Source organism: Onychostoma macrolepis, chromosome 11 (assembly GCF_012432095.1).
Source record: "Onychostoma macrolepis isolate SWU-2019 chromosome 11, ASM1243209v1, whole genome shotgun sequence".
Lineage (NCBI taxonomy): Eukaryota > Metazoa > Chordata > Actinopteri > Cypriniformes > Cyprinidae > Onychostoma > Onychostoma macrolepis.
The window spans coordinates 10789808-10808394 of NC_081165.1; the positions used below are offsets into that span (position 1 = coordinate 10789808).

At 35.9% G+C, this 18587-nt stretch overlaps 3 protein-coding genes across 21 annotated transcripts in view; 2 read left to right on the top strand and 1 right to left on the bottom strand.

The window, feature by feature from the left end:
* Positions 1 to 9094, top strand: part of cacna1da (calcium channel, voltage-dependent, L type, alpha 1D subunit, a) — a 128785-nt gene extending 119691 nt beyond the window's left edge. For all 14 annotated transcript variants that reach the window (XM_058792150.1, XM_058792151.1, XM_058792153.1 and 11 more), the window contains 2 exons: positions 1675 to 1989; positions 4784 to 9094. In XM_058792150.1, coding sequence (XP_058648133.1) covers positions 1675 to 1989; positions 4784 to 5089 — 621 coding nt within the window. In that variant the 3' untranslated portion in view covers positions 5090 to 9094. The remainder of the gene's footprint in view (positions 1 to 1674; positions 1990 to 4783) is intronic.
* A 147-nt stretch (positions 9095 to 9241) lies between these two features.
* Positions 9242 to 15490, bottom strand: parapinopsinb (parapinopsin b). Its single transcript, XM_058792173.1, is given in 5 exon segments — positions 9242 to 10148; positions 10298 to 10531; positions 13738 to 14066; positions 15158 to 15181; positions 15184 to 15490. Coding segments are annotated over 5 exon segments (1014 nt in total). The 3' UTR covers positions 9242 to 10028.
* The window catches only part of cacna2d3 (calcium channel, voltage dependent, alpha2/delta subunit 3), a 47042-nt gene continuing 42466 nt past the window's right edge, over positions 14012 to 18587 (top strand). For 4 of the 6 annotated variants that reach the window (XM_058792164.1, XM_058792167.1, XM_058792168.1 and 1 more), the window contains exons 1-3: positions 14012 to 14101; positions 15269 to 15498; positions 16897 to 16979. The gene's annotated coding sequence lies outside the window, so the exon portion shown is untranslated. Of the gene's footprint in view, positions 14102 to 15268; positions 15499 to 16896; positions 16980 to 17918; positions 17999 to 18587 lie in introns of those variants that run through there. The other 2 variants (XM_058792165.1, XM_058792166.1) reach the window with 2 other exon arrangements.

The following is an 18587-nucleotide window of genomic DNA, read 5'->3' on the forward strand; positions in this document are numbered from 1 at the left end:
CTACTAGACAACTTCATTTTAATGAAAAATAACATGAAAGCATATATAGGGGCTGTTTTCACCTGGTCGCTTCGTGCATTTTGTAATATAAATCCGATCGCTCAAACCACTTCAGAAGGTGGTCTGGGCCGCATTCCAGACAAAACTGGACATGTGTAAATGCATCTGGTTGTTGAAACCACATATGTAAATTTTACTCCTCCCAAAATGTAAAAATAATAAACATGTGAGACCATGTTATAGGCTATATATGACTGCGCTAATGCAACACGCATCGCTGCGGACGAGTAGCGGAGTATCTCTTCAGCAAGCAGACGCGCAAACTGCCGCGAATGAAACTGAAAGTAAGCAGCAGATGGTCAACACACTCATCTTCATTAAAAGTAGTAAGACAAACTTATCTTTCCAGTGCTGATGCCGCGCGCTCTCCTATTGTGGTCATTGATCTTGAAATGAGCTGATAATTAATAAAATGCAGCGCAAATCTTTTGATTTTGTTGATGTGAACTTGCACGTTAAATTTAAATATAGCGCAGGATTTATATCGGATTTATATCTGTTTTGCGACTGTGGCAAAGTGTAATTGGAAATGATGAAATGAAAACGCATGAAATGACCAGGTGTAAACCCATTCATAATCTATGACAAAAATACTATTATAAACTAGGTTAGAGGATAATTTAGGAGCAAAAGTTATTCTAGAAAAATCATGAGTGCACAATCTTATAAAATCTAAACATAACATTATGGGGAATAAGTAAAAGTGAGTATGTGAAGGACTAAATTTGGTAAATTGTTACACATTGCTCTTTGTATTGTTGTAAAATACATTAATGAAAACAAGTAAATGTATTTATTTATAAATATAAACTACAAAATTAAAAGACATTTCTTTTAAATGTATAGCACAGCAATGAAGGCAGCAACATATGATAGAGGAGTCCTATCTATCATATGTTGCTGCCTCCATTACTGTGCTATACATTAGATTATTAATAGCCTTGATAGGACAGAACAAAAAACTAATAAGAAAATAATCTTTCATTGCGCAAAAGCATTATAATATGAAAAGCTCCACTAGAGAGCGGCACGAATGATGCGCTTGAAGTAGCACGGAGTCACGCAGCTCCGGATAGAGAAGTTCATAGCACAAAGGATAGTGATGTTAATGCGTAGCTTTATTAAATCTGTGTGATCAGTTTATTGAGCCTTTTCTTTTAACAGTTTTAAATTGTAGTTATTGTGCGCTCTTGGAGAGAGTTTCATCGTCTTGACTGTCTTAACCAAACGTAACAGTTTGAATTCTGAACGGATCATGACAGACAGATGCAGCGGAGAGAAGCGTTTCCGTGAACTTGAATTTAAGGACTTAAATATTCATCTGTTCCTCACGTTTCCTCACGGCTTAAGAACACTTTATGTTGCTTTATAATGTTTTTGTGCTTTCGTGGGGCTTAACAATAACACAGAATAGTATACGCACAATATCGGATTTGGATCGGTCTCGTCTCACCGATACCCGATCCACAGAAAATGCCAGTATCGGAGCCGATACCGATCCTGAGTATCAGATCGATGCATCCCTAGTATTATGTATAGTATATTTGCTGTATTTATATCGCACTGTATATTAAAGCAATACATTTCTATTGGCCACTGTACTTGTTGGTCCAGGTGATGGCGGTAGCGGGTCTAGACTCCAGCAGGGCTCACAGGCTTTCACCTACTCGATCTACCAGATCATGGGCATCACCTCCTCCCACTCCTGCAAGTAAAGACCGAACGCCATACTACACGCCGCTTATCCGCGTGGATCGTCCTCTGAGGGACAGCGCCCACAGCAGCCACTCATCTATCAGGAAGAGCTCATGGTATACAGACGACCCTGAGTACCAGAGGAACTACTCGCCCGTTCACCTACAGGTTCCACCCGAGTACAGAAACCAGTACCACCAGAAGAGAGGCAGCGCTACCAGCCTGGTAGAGGCGGTGAGTCTTAGACCTCTTTTGCCATTTATAAGATGTAGGCTGGCAAACATTATGAAAATCTGTATCTTTTTTAGCATTTTTTTTATGTCTTGACGACTTTCCGGAGATGTCGCAGTATTTTTGTATTTGCTATGAAACACTTTCAAAATTTATTTATTTAAAATTTAATTAATTTAAACAGAGCTAAGTAGATACAAATTGGAATGCTAAATAAATAAACAAACACAAGAAAAATATTTGTTTATGTATATTTTAGTGCTGTCAAAATTAGTTTCAGTTTAACAGGTTAAAAATATTTAACGCAGTTAAGTCATGAAGTTACCAAAAATGCGATTAAAGCTGCCTTAAAACTGTGCATGCATGTAATATGTTATATACGAGTCACATTTAAGAACATGTCTCTGAAATGGTTTTCAAAACTGTCCTGGAGCAGCCCAGCACTGTCTCCCTCATATAACACACCCGATTCAACTCGTCAGTTCATTATTGAGACTTTAAGATCTGAAGTGGGTCAGAAAAAGTAAAAGAGAGTTGAGAGAAAATACGATGTGTGTCCGCGTCACGTTCAGCAGCGGCAGCTCTTAAAGCAGCCAAAATAACCTAAAAACCAGCTGCTGTGATGTCTGTTAATCAAAGAAAAATCAATTAATTATAGCTTTAAGGCTTCATCTATATTTAAAGCTGCAGTCCATAACTTTTGGTGCTCTAGCAGTTAATAAACAGAACTGCGTGCATCTTGCGGAAGCACATTGTAGCCGGAGCTACTTAACTCTGTTTATGTCTATGAGGAATCACGTAGGGACTGGCCTACTCTGCAACGGTACCTACCCGAACCAGTCTAAAATAGTCCAAATATAAACACTTATTATAGGTGTACCGTAGTGATTCAGGACAAGCCAAAAACACGGTTTGGAAAATGGATTCATGGTGTACTCGCTTATTATATAAATTTAGTAAATTTTGAACACAAAAAGTAGGGCTGGACGATAAATCACATTCAATAGTCGTGCGCATCTTGTCAGTAAAACTGGTTCTGTAATCAGTAGTAAATCTCCATTACCTGCTTTCAAATGGAGCAGCATTTACTACACAGAGCCGTAGTTCACTGACAAGCTACACAAAAAAATTGCAGACGATATCATCGATATTATGAAATCACGCTGCGATAATGAAAGTTGTTTGCGTAGCTTCTCAGTGAACTACGGCTCTGTGTAGTAAATACTGCTCCTTCTGAAAGCATGTGAAATACCACATTTAATATGTTTTTACTCCAAACTCACTTCATAACGTCAGTCGAGTGTTTGAAATAAATCCTTCTGTGAGATGATGTGGCTTCTTACACAGAATAAGGCATGCAACATATTTCATTGTATTCTAAGCGGTGATAAAGGCATTGCATTATTATATACTTTATTATAAAGAAAATTATAATAAGAACCATATATTGTCGTAGTCGTGTGTTTATTAGTCACGTTGAATCAATGAAAGCCATTAAATCTTCTGTTTATTTAGCTGCAGTGATAGGCATTTCCTGGGTTTATTCTGCGGGGCATATTTGGAGTTTCGACGTGAGAGCGCCCTCTGGCCTTTGGATGGAGATTTACTACTTATCACAGAACCGTGCTTCACTGAAAGATACGCATGGACTTATCGCAGCTTTTGCCTCATCGCGAGTGCGATGTGATCGCGATTTATCGCCTAGCCCTACAAAAAAGTTACGACTGCAGCTTTAAATTAGAATTTTGTGTTTGAGAACTTCAATTTAATTTCTGCATATTTCTGCTGAAGGGCACAGGTAAATATGACTTTTATTATAATGGGGGTTTATGTGAAGATTTTTTTTTTAATCGATTGACAGCACTAGTATATTTATTAAGTAAATTACCTATTTAAATTAATAATAAATGTACTTATTTATTATTTTTTTTAAATCAGAAAACAAAACATAATTTCAACAAACATCTACTGTGGCCACATAGTTTCAAATTGGAATGCAAAAAAAAAAAAAATACTTATTTTAATAATACTTGACCGTACCCTCCCTGACTATAACATGCCTAAAAAATATGAATAAAAAGTATGATGATACTAACTATTTTCTGCACCACTATTAAAGAGACCTGAATGATGTCATTTCTGGTAAATGATGCCACATATGAGTGGAGTCTAAATTATTATGGGCGTAGAATCGTTAGTGTGACGGGGTTGAGTTCAGACTGAGGGACAGAAGTTTAAAGTCTATTTTTAATAAAATATTTTGCTTTTTTTGGGGGAATATTTTTACAAGAAAGGAACACAAATAAATGCTTATATTTTAGCCAAAAATCACAGATACTATGCATATTTTGTTAATAATTTTCTGAGTACAAACTCAGTGAAATATAAGACATTATTTTATGCTAAAAAATATTAAAATGTAGTAATTATTTTTATTCATTTATAATGGGCATCCCAGAGTTTTGTGAAAAGCTTCTAACAATTAATTTTGGTGAACCACCACTTTAGAAACTCTGAAAATATTACCGAATCCCAGGAATGACCCATATGTAATAAATTTGATCAAACAAAATATTTCTTGCTGAAGCTACTTTTTGCTGCTTTTGTCTGTTTGATGCTTTACACAACAATGACTTTAAATTATCTTTTGGGAGTAATTTCTCAGCCAAATTTGATGTGCGATTAATTTGTAGCAAATGTTTTCTTCAGACAGTGACAGTAAGTCATACTATGTGTCAGTGAAGACAGAATCTGTGCTCATAGAACAAAGCATAATTTTCTCCTCATGTTTGAGCAGGTCTTGATATCAGAAGGACTGGGTCGCTACGCCAAGGATCCGAAGTTCGTGGCGGCCACGAAGCATGAGATCGCAGACGCGTGCGCAATGACCATCGACGAAATGGAGAGCGCCGCCAGCCATCTCCTGAACGGTGGCATTACGCCGGGAGTCAACGGTGTCAACGTCTTTCCCATAATGGGCCCCAGAGACTACGAGATGCAGGATGTCTCGGCTAGCTACAGCGACGAGGAACCAGAACTCGAACCCAGACTGCAGTACGAGGAGGACCTGGCGGACGAAATGATATGCATTACCACTTTATAGCACCTGGTTAGCAGTTGCTGCTCTTCCTCAGAAAATGATCAGTGAAACAAACAAATCTAGAGTAGATTTACTGGCTTACTACCTAAAGAAGTGCCTTCACAGCAGAGCAGAAAGGCACCACAAGAACGGACGCATCGGTGCCGCTCACTCACTTCCTGTTTGCGCAGGAACTTGGCAGTCACGGCGCCGGGGAGGAGCTAATTCGAACTCTGGAGGTGAACTTTAATTGGCTGCTTGTACCGTCACTGCAGGAAATGGACCAATGAGCAGCGAGGGGTGGGGGCGGGGGCAGTCTGTTTCCACGGTGATGACAATCAAAACGAATGTCATTACCTCAGTCACTTTATTAAGGGTTTTGCATATCAAGCACGTTGCAAGCTCAATGCAAGCTAAGTACGGCATATCCCTCAACAAAGGCTTTAGTTTCGACTCGCCCCGTACGAGTATTTTAGTACCGTTTAAGGTCAAGTGCATATTTTAGAGAACAAACGCTAATTCTACAGCACTGGTTTACAATAAGGATATCATGCAGGTTTGTGGATTTGGAGAGGATTTCAGCATTTGTGTTTAATGCACTAGCAGACAGGTTATTTTTATAATTTAGGATAGCCTGTTTGATATTTCATAATATGCTGTAAATGACTTGTAATATATAAAGCAAAAGAAAACTTTGTAAAGAGACATTATATATTTTGTAATTATGTACTGTACAAAAAAGAAAATCAGCAATATTAATCCTAATTGATGTTATTGCATTACAAAAAAGGCGAAATTTGGTGTTATTTTAATAGGTACTGTACTTTATTATTAAATTCTTTGCCTTTTATTCTTTGCTCATATGCATTCTTACTCGTTTGTGAAAAGTATAGAACAAAAAAGCCAATTTTCTATGAGGTTACGTCTGTGACACACCCGCACAAGATATGCAAGTTGTTTTCTCAGTGTCTGTTTCATAAGCGTAACCGACGTAGTGTTCCTTTAAAATCTACGGCATGCAGTATGGGGCACGAGCGTCGACCCCCTTTATGAGGACTTTAGTAGGGCTTACAGAATTGTCTTAATCATGCTCTTGTTTGTGTAGATTGAACGAGTGTCGAATAGGACTTCCCGTTTTAAGGGTTCGTGTTTCGTTGCATATTTTGTGCCGGGGAGGTGCACAGGAAGGTGCAATGGTAAATGCTTTGTGCATTAACAATGCTGCTTAATTAGTCTGCAATTAAACTGTACGACCCTCACCAGGAACATGCTGCCACTTGGAAAAGCCTGCTGCCACTGGCTGATCTATGAATAGCTGATCTAGGAACAGCGCACTACCGCAAGGGGTTTCGGATTAGCGAAACATTTCTACCACTAACGTATTTAGGTGTGCTTTGAATGCTGAAATCTTCCTTTAGTTTTATAATGTTGATTATAATGACAAAATGTGATGACAGGGGAGTTTGGGGTTGCTTGAAGTGCATGTTCGCATCATGAATCCTTAACGGAACAGTTCAGGCAAAAACGAAAATTCTGTCTTTATTCACTGACTGTCAAATTGTTTCTTCCTCAGTGGAAAAAGTTGGGTTTTGGACGTAAAAACTGAATTCATTTTCTCCATAAGGGAAATTGATTTTTAATGATAACTGTGAGCTACAAGGTTGTTAATGTTTTGTTGAAGCCATCCATTCACATTATTTTAACTTTTGTGTTCAACAACTGAATTTGTGCTGAAAACTACATTACCCATGATTCTATTCAGAAAATTCAACCAATTACAGTCACATCTCCCATGAAATATTCACATATATGCATTATTTTGCAATAATCTGAAACTTAAAAATCCAGTTTCTACACACATGATCCACAACTTAATAGTTTTATATTTCTCCATTGTTTTTAATTTTGTGCTTCATGGGACTGTAGTTCTTTCCCTCTTTTAAGTCTTAAAATCTTTTTGTCTGATTTTCAAATACTTTTTCTTTAAATAAAAGGTTGTAATATGATTCACCTTGTAGCTGGTTGGTTTGATTCATGGCTTATAATGCTTTAATGAAGCCCAAAATTAATGGAAAAAAATACTTCCAGAACCAATGCCACTGAAAAAGTGGGCAGCCACTTATGCACTGCACTCCATACATAGAGAAAATTTGAAGAATTTTCCTGCTCAAAAGTTATTATACAGCATTCCTCTATCCAAAACGGTAGAGGAAAAAAATATAAAATACACACCTTAAAAATGCAATGTAAGTCGCTTTGAATTAAAGCATCTGCCAGATGCATTGAGGTAATGTAAATGTAATAATATGCCAAATTTACTCAGCAAAGGTGGCACAGAAGCACTTCTAAAGTGCCATTTAGGTGTTTAATGCAGCTTAGAGGTGGAATAAATGCATTTACACAGATACAAATACAACTGTATGCTTTTATACTAGGGGCTGAGGTGGGTCAGAGCAGGCTTACTTTACTCTAGCCTTTATGTGACATTAAAAAACAATTTTTAAAGTTTAGAAATGTAAGAATTTGAATTGGAAAGTTAAAGGGGGGTAAATGACAGAATTTTCATTTTTGGGTGCACTGTTCCTTTAAGCAGGACAAGAAACTGGTTAAGCAATACTTTCCCCCTTATTTGTTTTATTTTACTCTTTCTTTGTTTCTTTCTTTCCACCTCTCACTTAAGCTCTGGCTTCTGGAAATACCTCTTTTAATGCAGGGGAAACATATCAGTATTTGAAACGTCCTTTTTGTGAGCGTTTTTGCCTTTAAGGTGTTGTAAATCTGTCCTTAGGCCTCAACTTGGGATACATCAGTTCAATTGACCTTTTGTCATTTCTAACAGGCAAATTAATGCTGATTAATGCATTATGGGCAAAAAAAAAAAAAACGGCAAAAAAAAAGTTTGACTGCAAAGGCCACTGCCTTGAAGTGTAAAGCTTCAGTACAGCTTAAATAAAGGGAAATGAGGGGTTTGTTGGAATACTTGTTCTTGAGTGTTATTGATCTCTTGTATTTTGGAAGAGTACTGTGTTTTCAGTCAACCGAATACTGTCATGAAACACTGCGTGTGCACATCTGAAAGGGCTCTCTGAAATGATCCGTGCGGAAAAAAAAAAAAAAAAAAAAAAAAAACATGACGTTGTGTTCTGGTCTTCATGTCAATTATACTGTATCTTGTAAACGGACCAATGCACATTCTTGGCACATTGTACTATTCGTAGCAATTACTGGTAAGGACAATAAAATATGCATTATTTTTAATAAACAAAGAAAAAACTTTTCAAAAAAAACTTGTTAAACTAAAGATTTATCTTTTACCTCGTGTCAGGGACTCCTGAAAAGAAAGAAAAAATTTGGTTTCTTAATATACCAATGGGATTTTAATATTAGCACATTGCTGTTCGTCTTTGCACAAATTACTGTAACGTGCAATTTGTTTTCTCTGTTTTCTATTCATATTTTGTGTATCAAGGTGGGCGAATTTTGTACTATTTTCTGTGACTGTGCGTACAGTTTAGTGAAATCTATATTTGTCATTTACATTTCACCTTTCAGTGCTCGAGTGGGTCAAACAGAAGGAGGGGAAAAAGGTGCACTCCTCTGTATTGATTAACATTGATATGTTAAAAAAAAAAAAGGAAAAAAGTATTATACAATTTTCAGAGCCACATCTGTTGATTATCAGATTTTCATCTAGAGTTGTTGCTACTACTATTATATACTTTTTCTTATTAATGCTGTAAGGAAACATAAGATTATAGTGTAACATATGTACAGAAGTAACGGAAAGATGCGTGGTGATGTTCTCCATTTGAAAGTCTTTATCTTTGCTCTGTTATGGTTTTTATTCCATGAAGAAAAAGAAAAAAAGGTTTTCTCTTCGTAGCAGATGACTTATAATATCCCTCTAGGTTTTGTATTGATACATTTTTTGTAATTTTCCTATTTATTTTGGCCTGGACTTGATTTTAATCAATATTGAAATTTTATTTTCTAATGATTAATACAGAATAAACTTAATGAATAAACTAATGACTGTGTCATTTATTTGTACAAGAACATGGAACTGCAATTCATTACATTACAATAACACTTCAGTACAGCTACGGAAAGGCATCAATGTTTAAAAAAAAAATAATGTAAATCCTCGGTAGATCTATGGGTCAAGGTGTCTTTAATTGGAAAGAAATGTGAAAAATTAATCTGATTATATTGCAAGATTCATCTGGGGCTCTGGGAGTAGATGATGTAGCATTTAAGAGTTAAGAGTTAGAATTTTTTGAATGTTTTTGAGAAGTCTCCATGCATGCTCACCAAAACTGCATTTATTTCATTATAAATAAAGTAAAAACTGTAATATTGTGGAATGTTATTGCAATTTAAAATATCTGTTTTCTGTTTGAATATATTGTAAATTGTTATTTATTCTTATGATGCAAAGCTGAATTTTTAGCAGGCATTTCTCTAGTATGAGCCTTCAGAAATCATTCTAATTTGGTGTCTTTGTCACTTTTGATCAGTTTAATGCACTGTTGCTGAATAAAAGTATTAGCAAAGTTTTGTGGCTTTAAATGTAGGCGTATCTGTAGTACACATATAGTACAGTATAAGCTAGTATACAATCTAAAAGTTGACACAAGCATAAAAATGCAGTTTTTTTTCTTATACTGTCTTGCTTCTCTTTCATTCAGGAAGGTATACATATTTTTTTCCATTCAAATGCTGTCTAGAATGAGACTGTCCCTCTCTTAAAACCAGTTAGTTCTGAACAGCTTTAGCAAGCAGTGAAACACAGATGTGATGTGAATGAAAGGCTGTTGGCCTTAAAAAGGCCACTCTATATGTCCCATCTCAACTTCAACAGGAAACACAGCAAAAAAAATTGCATTCATCAAACCATCTCACTTTTAGCAGAAAAGCACGTTCATCATGCTATAACATGACTGTATTGAAACATACAAGTAAGTCACTCTGGGCTGATTTTGTTGTTCAGTGGTGACACGACGGTCTGAACATCAGATACATCGTCCTCTGAGGGCCAGGGATCCCTTCCACACATCAGAAATGGCATTGCATACTTCTGGAACTAGAAAAAACAGCCCACACTTTACTACATTATATTCATTTATACACATGCTGAGATTTAAAATTTTGTGTATGTTTGGTGTGAATGTCTTTGTGTTAAACTATGCAAATTATACTGATCCTTATGATTTATTTGCTTGTTTCACTCACCTGTTTGTTCATGTATATGTAGATCAGGGGGTTGTAAACAGTGCTGCTCTTGGCCATGTATATGGGTACCACCTTCACAAGCACGGGCAACTGAACATCAGGGTTGAAGACGACCGTTAGAGCCAGAGCAGCATACGGCAGCCAGCTCACGAGGAACGCCACCACCATCATCACTACCATCCACGCCACCTTCGACTCTGCCCTTGCAGCCACACGTCCACCTACCTTAGCTACCTGTCAATGAAAATATTCCTTCGAACTATCAGGGGTGGACTAAGTACACATATCAAATACTTTAATAATAATACAGCTACCCTAATAAAATATTACTACACTGTAAAAAAAAAAAAAAGTTGAGCGAACTTTAAAAAAAATAGTTTTACCAGCTTCAGCAGATTTTTGCTCAGCTTATTTTTGTGGGAGATTCTCAAATTTTTGTTGTATAAACTTAAAACAACAAGTTGAGAAAACTCAAAAATCTGCTGAAGCTGGTTGCCTTAAAATTTTAAGTTGGCTCAACTTTTTTTTTTTTTTACAGTGTGTACAGTAAAGTACTCATTTTCAAATTTAATTTAGTAGAAGTACAAAAGTACTTATAATGTAATCGATGTTTATTATTTATACCATCCACCACTAGTCTACGTATTTATCTGCAAATAAATAATCTTACCAAAATTTGCTATACACTATCAAAACCTAAAACTTCAATGTACTACAAAAAAAAAAAAAAAAAAGCTACAGATAATTTAAGTGTGCAAACTATACCATATTGTGTTTAATTTGTTTTTTTAAAGTATAAAAATTAGTGCTGTCAAACGATTAATTGCGATTAATCGCATCCAAAATAAAAGTTTTGTTTACATAATATATGAGTGTGTAATGTGTATATTTATTATGTATATATACATACAAACACATGCATGTATATATTAAAGAAAAATATGCTATGTTTATATATTAAATATATTTATATAAAATATAATAATATAAATGTATATATATATATATATATATATATATATGTAAATATTTTCTAAATATATACTCTATGTGTGTGTGTGTGTATTTATATATACATAATAAATAAACACAGTACACAAACATATGGTATGTAAACAAAAACTTTTATTTTGGATGTGATTAATCGTGATTAATCGTTTGACAGCACTAATAAAAATACAATGCACAGATGTCACATGAGGCAAAATCCTTTAAATGAATGGTTCATCCAAAATGTTTCTTTGTTTCTTCATCAGAACAGATTTGGAGAAATTTAGCATTGCATCACTTATTCAGTTCCCTAATGGATCTCTGCAGTGAATGGGTGCCGTCAAAATAAGAGTCCAAACAGCTGATAAAAATTATGAATGAAGGACTCGTATTTTAGCCAGAAGCAAAATTTGAAAACATCTTGATGTATTGTTTCTTACAAACATTCAGCCTTCCACATCACAATGCATTAATTAATGGAGTGGAGTCCTGTGGAGTACTTGTGGATTATTATGATGTTTTTATCAGCTGTTTGGACTCTCATTCTGACGGCACCCATTCACTGCAGATACATTGGTGAGCAAATGATGTAACTAATGCTAAATTTCCCCAAATCTGTTCTGTTCAAACAAACTCATTTACATCTTGGATGGCCTAAGAGTCTGAAATTGTCAGCAACTTTTAATTTTTCGATTAACTTTTCCTGTAACATTTCAAGTTGGACATCCCTCTTGCATTTCACGAGCGAGGTTTTTATATCATGTAATCAAGTAAAAGCAGAGGTGGAAAGAGTATGAAAATATTTTACTCAAGTAAAACTACCATTACATTAATGAAATTTTACTTAAGTACAAGTCTACTAGAAGTAAAAAGTAGCCCATTTAAAATTTACTCAAGAGTAAAAATTACTTAGTTACTTTTTAATAGTGGGAGGGATGCAAAAATGGTATAGGTGAAGGGTGTCAAACTCAGTTCCTGGAGAGCCACAGCCCCACACAGTATAGATATAACCCTAATTAAACACATCTGATCCAGCTAATCTAATCATTTAGGCTTATTTGAAAACTACATGGTATGTGTGTTGGAGCAGGGTTGGAACTAAACTCTGCAGGGCTGCGGCTCCCTCTCCCAAACTCCCTGGGATAGGCCTATAAATCTCAAACTAGTTGTTTTTAATTAAAGGAATCAGTTATTTAGAATAATAAGACATTTGGGCTGTTACCAGGCAAATTAAATCAATATCAACAAAATTCATCTTTGCAATGCAGAGGAAACACAGAAGCTTCATCTGAAGTGGCATTTAGATGTATTTACACACTGTTTAATGCAGGACATGAATGCATTTAACCTGCAGTTACAAATGCAGAAATAATGTTTTGATATATAAGACATAAAATGTTGAATACTCATTTGAAGTTATATAAAAAAAAATAAAAAAAAATAAAAAGATACTTTAAATGTGAAATTAAAACCGCCAGTAGGTGTCACCAAGTCACTGTTACTAAGTGAGTCACTGAAACTGAACCGAATCATTTAAACAGTTGATTCATTCAGGAACTAAACACCGTCATTGCTCAGAGACGCAAAACAGTGATGTGGCTGTGTTTGGGATTATTTTTGTTATCCGAATAGAGCAAAAACAGGCAATATGTTGTCTAAAACGCAAGTCTCTTAATTAACTTCTTGTTTATTGAACTGTTGTAAAAAAAAACAATCTATGTAATCATGCTAATTTTTGGAGAAAAACGGCACTCTTCGTGTGATATTGATTTACTATATGAAATTATATAAATATACATTTTCTGCCCCTATATCTTCAATTCCTTGATCATTTTAAATGCATTTTAACGGACTGAATCACGCAGTGAAAGAATGCAATCTAAATGTGCACGGGCACGTTTTGTTTGGTTTTTGGTTAAATACTGATAATGTCAAATGGCACATCGTTAAAACAACAATTACGATATTATCGCGGACGATATGTCGCACACCCTTGCACCACTGTCTTTTTGGCTAATTTGTGTAAAACCTTTTGCTAAACTGCCAAAGCTTCATTTTAACCACCAATGCAACGATGCAAGTATTTATACGTTTGTTCTCCTGCCCATTATTTACTGCAGTAGTTTCCAGGGAGCGATTTTTTTATTTATTTATTTTATTTTTACTCAGTAATTAATGTGTTTTAAAACGTAGCGAAGTACAATACTTCAAACTAAATATACTTAAGTAAAAGTAAAATTACAGATTTTAAAAAGTAGAAGTGCACAAAAAAGCTACTCAATTACAGTAACGCGAGTAAATGTAATTCGTTACTTTCCACCTCTGAGTAAAAGTAAATATTTTGATATAAAAATACTCTGGCAAAGTACAGGTACTTAACTGCACAGCAACTAAATTTCACCAGCTCATAAGATAACTTTAAAAACATAAGTAAACCGAGACTGTCCTACTTGTCTTAGCGTGTAGAGCAGCCATGAATATGACACCACAATGATGAGGAATGGCACAGCGAAACAGAGAGAGAAGTAACAGATGATGTAAGACACATTCTTGAGATCTCGACTCTGCCAGTCGGGTCCGCAGGATGTGCCGGCTCCCTCCAGCTGGTAGCTCCCCCAGCCAAAGAGAGGCGGGCTATTCCAGACCAGAGACCACAGCCAGGATAACAACAACCCTCCTGCGGCGTGCTTGGTCTGGAATGTGATGGTCCCCAGAGGCTTGCACACAACAAACAGTCGTTCCACAGCAATCAGGGCCACTGTGCACAGAGCTGTTATACCTGTGCAGTCAACAGAGGAAACGGAAGAATTCACAGTTAAGTCAGAGTTCACTCAATTCGTATTTTAAGGTTTAACACAGTTGATCAAATGAATGATGTTTAATTCCCAGTCATACACAGTAATGACAGTAAGATCATCGCCTTGTGTTTGCTTGAGAAACAGCTAGTTTTTAGCAATATTTTCTGGGAAACTAATAGAGACTGATTGATTCAAGAACAGGTAACAAGTTTGAGCCAAGGTGTCCTGACATTTTATCCTACCCATCAGATTGTCCTGCATGCGCACATCAATATTTCATCCTTTTTCTCACGCTTAACAACAATTACTGTATTTGCATTACTGTAAGGGGTTGGTTTAGGGTTGGGGTAGATGTAGACGTTAATAAAACACAATCTAATAGGTAGAAAAATGTATTTATCGTTGGTTTCCGGCCGTACCTGTATCCCTATATCCACAACTGCGAATAACACATAATTACTGTTATTTGCATTATAGGGTTGGGGTAGATGTAGACATTAATAAACCATAATTTGACAGGTAGCATTTTTCGTTGTCAAATTGTACTACCTGTTTTAATGGGAGGTTGCAAGATCTGACAGGGTAGCACAAATTGACAGAACAGTCTTTTTAGTCAATAAAAAATAAAGTGCAGTGCAGTCCGATTCACGAACAAATAGGCTACGAGAAAGAAAGAAAGAAAAAATAGGGACCGAATGTCTTAATGAATCATTATATGATCAGGAACGTTGCTGTTTGACTCGTCTAATGAAACTTTGAAAGAATTCCAGGCTTATTAAGGTAAGGTAGGCTTATTACTTTCTTGGTGTCAGTCGGTCAAACGGTTTTGCTAAACATCGAATCGGTTCGCGATTCAGTCTGAACCATTCGTACACTTCAGTAGCTTCACAGTAGCTACAAAAAGTATTATGATATTTCCATGTTTTTGAACAAATGCTTTTGAAATGTATTACACTGTATGGTCCCACCACAGTTACTGTGCTTTTACATGTAATTTACAAAATAATACAGTTCTGAATTATACAGTCTAAAATCATTATTTTGTGTTGGAATGAAACCAGAACAGACTTACCAAATAATGCAACGCAAAATCCTCCAATACACATCCGACCCGTCCCATAATGTAGTAGCCCAAGGCATTGGTCACCACAGATGGCACACTTCCTGTTAATGTGATGCCCAGGTCGGCCACGGCGAGGTTGACCAGGGCAAAATTCAGTGGTTGCCGCAGCTGTTTGTGCCGGAGGGTGACGACTATCACTGTAGCGTTCAACACGACAGCTGTGATGGAGAACACGGCCATGAGGAGGGACAGTGTGATGAATCCTGCCCAAGGCAGGGGCACCTTTGCACCAGGGCCATCGTGGATAGACGAGTCATTCAGGAATTCTGGGAAAGAGGCCATTCCCTCAGGTATTAACTAAAAATACAGATGTATAAAAAAAACAGTTCCTCTAAACTGTTTCGTGTTCTGTAGTTTTGGTAGTTTTCCAGTCAGTTTCAAGCTATATTCTTCTCTGCTTCTGTCACTCGAGTTCTTCAGACATGCACCTTCTGTCTGCACCTTCAAGTCGGCGACACACAAAAAAGGGTTCTTATTCAGATTAGGTGCTGTAAGAAGAAAAGTCCTAAAGATCCAGACTTAAGACACAATAAATCCTCCTGGGTGTGATCGCTGATCCAGCTCTTCCCTTGATTGCAGAAGAATAACTTGAAGTCAAGTTTAGAATAATTACGATAATTTTTTAATATTTTTTGAAGAAATCTCTTATGCTCACCAAAACTGAATTTATTTAATAAGATAAAACAGTAACAGTGCAATTTTGTTACAATTTAAAAGAACTGTTCTTCACTTAAAAATATCGTAAACACTGATAATAGTGAAGGTTTCTTGAACAGCAAATCAGCTTATGCGAATGGTTTTTGAAGGATTATGTGACCCTGAAGACTGGAGTAGTAATCACAGGAATAAATTCAAAATATTTTAAAATGGTAGACAGTTATTTGACATTTTAATAATATTTCACAATATTACTGTTTTTACTAAATATTTGATCAAATATATGCAGCCTTGGTGAACATTATGGACATAAAAATATTAACATAATTGATATATGCAAATATGAAAACATATTTTTCTCCAAACTTTTGACCCTGTATTGATTGATTGATTTTAATGAATAAAACAAACAAACAGCTACTTAAGTTGCTAATTGCTAATTATCATGTATTAGATAAATAACAGCAATAAAGTAACCTGTATTTTTTTACTTTATTTACTTTAAATGTTTAAATGTACAAGTTTATTCCTCAAAGTAGGTACTACACAGTATAATACTCTTGGAATTTCTTTTTTTTCTTTTTTTTTCTGCCAGAGGCTGTACAGTTTTGTACAACTTTTGTACACTGAAAGTGCATGCCACGTGCATTAAAGTTTAATCATTTTATATTGTTGTTTAAAAGATGCTCCCAGGAATCTGTTTCCATTCATAAAGGCGTGTGAGTGCCTGTGTTTATTATGACAGATTTTGTAAGAGGTTCTGTGATTAGCTGTGCAGAGTAACTCTCAGCACCTTCAGTGCCAGATGTCACATATGTCCAGTACTATATTTGACCCGCTAAGAGTTTTAACTTCCATTAAGACGAGACAGAGATTACTGTGTGTTTGGTGCCCTGCATTAAAATAGACGAGAGTGAACTCCGGCACAGACTAACCGGATTTGCTTCAAGAGTTGTTAAAACTATTGCTTCTGTCCCCGAAAGACCCATCATTTCTTAATCTTATTGTTGTCTTTGTCATTCTGATTTAAGAAGGACCACCAGGTCACCAGTGAATAAAGACTTCTATTTCTGGATGTGCATCTATAGCTCCACTGGAAATACTGTAAGTTAAGGTAAGGTATAAAATAGATGTACTTTTAGAATTTTAGACAAAAGCTGTTCAAGTGAACAAAAGGTTAATTTTAACCATTTTAATTTACATTGTTAAAATATATATTGAAGACAGATTGAAGTTTCATATCCTTTGCTCAATAAAAGTATTGATTTTTTCAGTGTGTGTGTGTGTAGATAGATAGAGCATTGCAATAGTACTGTATGGCAAGTGTTCTTCAGCTCCAGTCACTGCTGTTTCTAGCTGAGTATGTGATGTATGAAGCATTTACCAGCTAATCATGACTGCACAGAGACGCAGGCTGTGTTCAGACAGATCCATCAGACCCCTTACCACACACACTCACGCAGATGCACCTCATCATTTATGTGCTCATGGTAATAAGAGGAACACAAAAAGAGAATGAGAGAATAGCAATTAACTCCTGGATGCCATTGTTAAGCATCAGTATCAAGAGGTCAGTACTGTAGTAGTGGCTGGTCATAAATCTTATTCACTTACTTTCTTTGAGTACCATTTGCTCTTTTATGGCATCTATTGATGAAGAGCAGCTATGCTACTGATTTATTCGGTGTGCATTGTGCTGAAGGAATAGTTCACCCAAAAATGAGAATTTGCTGAAAATGTACTCACACTCAGGCCATTTAAGATGTAGATGAGTTTGTGTCTTCATAAGAACAGATTTGGAGAAATTTAGCATTACATCACTTGCTTACCAATGGATCCTCTGCAGTGAATGGGTGCCGTCAAAACGAGTGTCCAAACAGCTAATAAAAACATCACAATAATACATAAAAGGCAACTTTGTTTCACATAATATTAATTGAAGGGCTATACAGTAGTTATGTCTTACTTGTGGATTATTGTTGTGTTTTTATCAGCTGTTTGGACTCTCATTCTGACGGCACCCATTCACTGCTGAGCAACCTTTCGTGAGCAAGTGATGTAATGCAAAATTTCTCCAAATCTGTTCCCATGAAGAAACAAACTCATCTGCTGTACATCTCGGATGACCTGAGGGTGAGTGCATTTTCAGCAAATTTAAATTTTGGGGTTTAATATTCCTTTCATGTGCATCTCAAAGAAAACTATTTGAAATATGCTAAATCATACAGTTATTTTTACATATGACAACTTAGATAAGATTGTTTGGAGGGCAGAAATCATGAATAGCCTATTATTCTAATTTTGACAATTTTGAATTAGGTTTTCCAAACAATTATACAAAAACTCTGATATTTGAAACATAATTGGGCATAATCTTACAGATATAGCCGTTTGTGACAACTAGCCCCAGTTAAATAAAAAGTATGACCTGAACTGTTGTAACCTTCAGTATGCAGAATCATGCACTGCTGATAGATAGGCTATGGAAATTAGTCTTATATCATGATGATGAATAATAATGTTAATATATTAAACTGCAATATTAATTTTTAAATGACTAATAAATAAATGATTAATGTTAAAGTAAAATACGTAATCTCGAAGCATGTGCCCCATCACTGATTGATATCAAACGCATCCCCAAACGGAGGAATGCGCGTGGCCGAGGGAAAGTTTCGCATCAGCTTCTCTCGTGTGCGCGCTCACATTTGGAAACCGCACT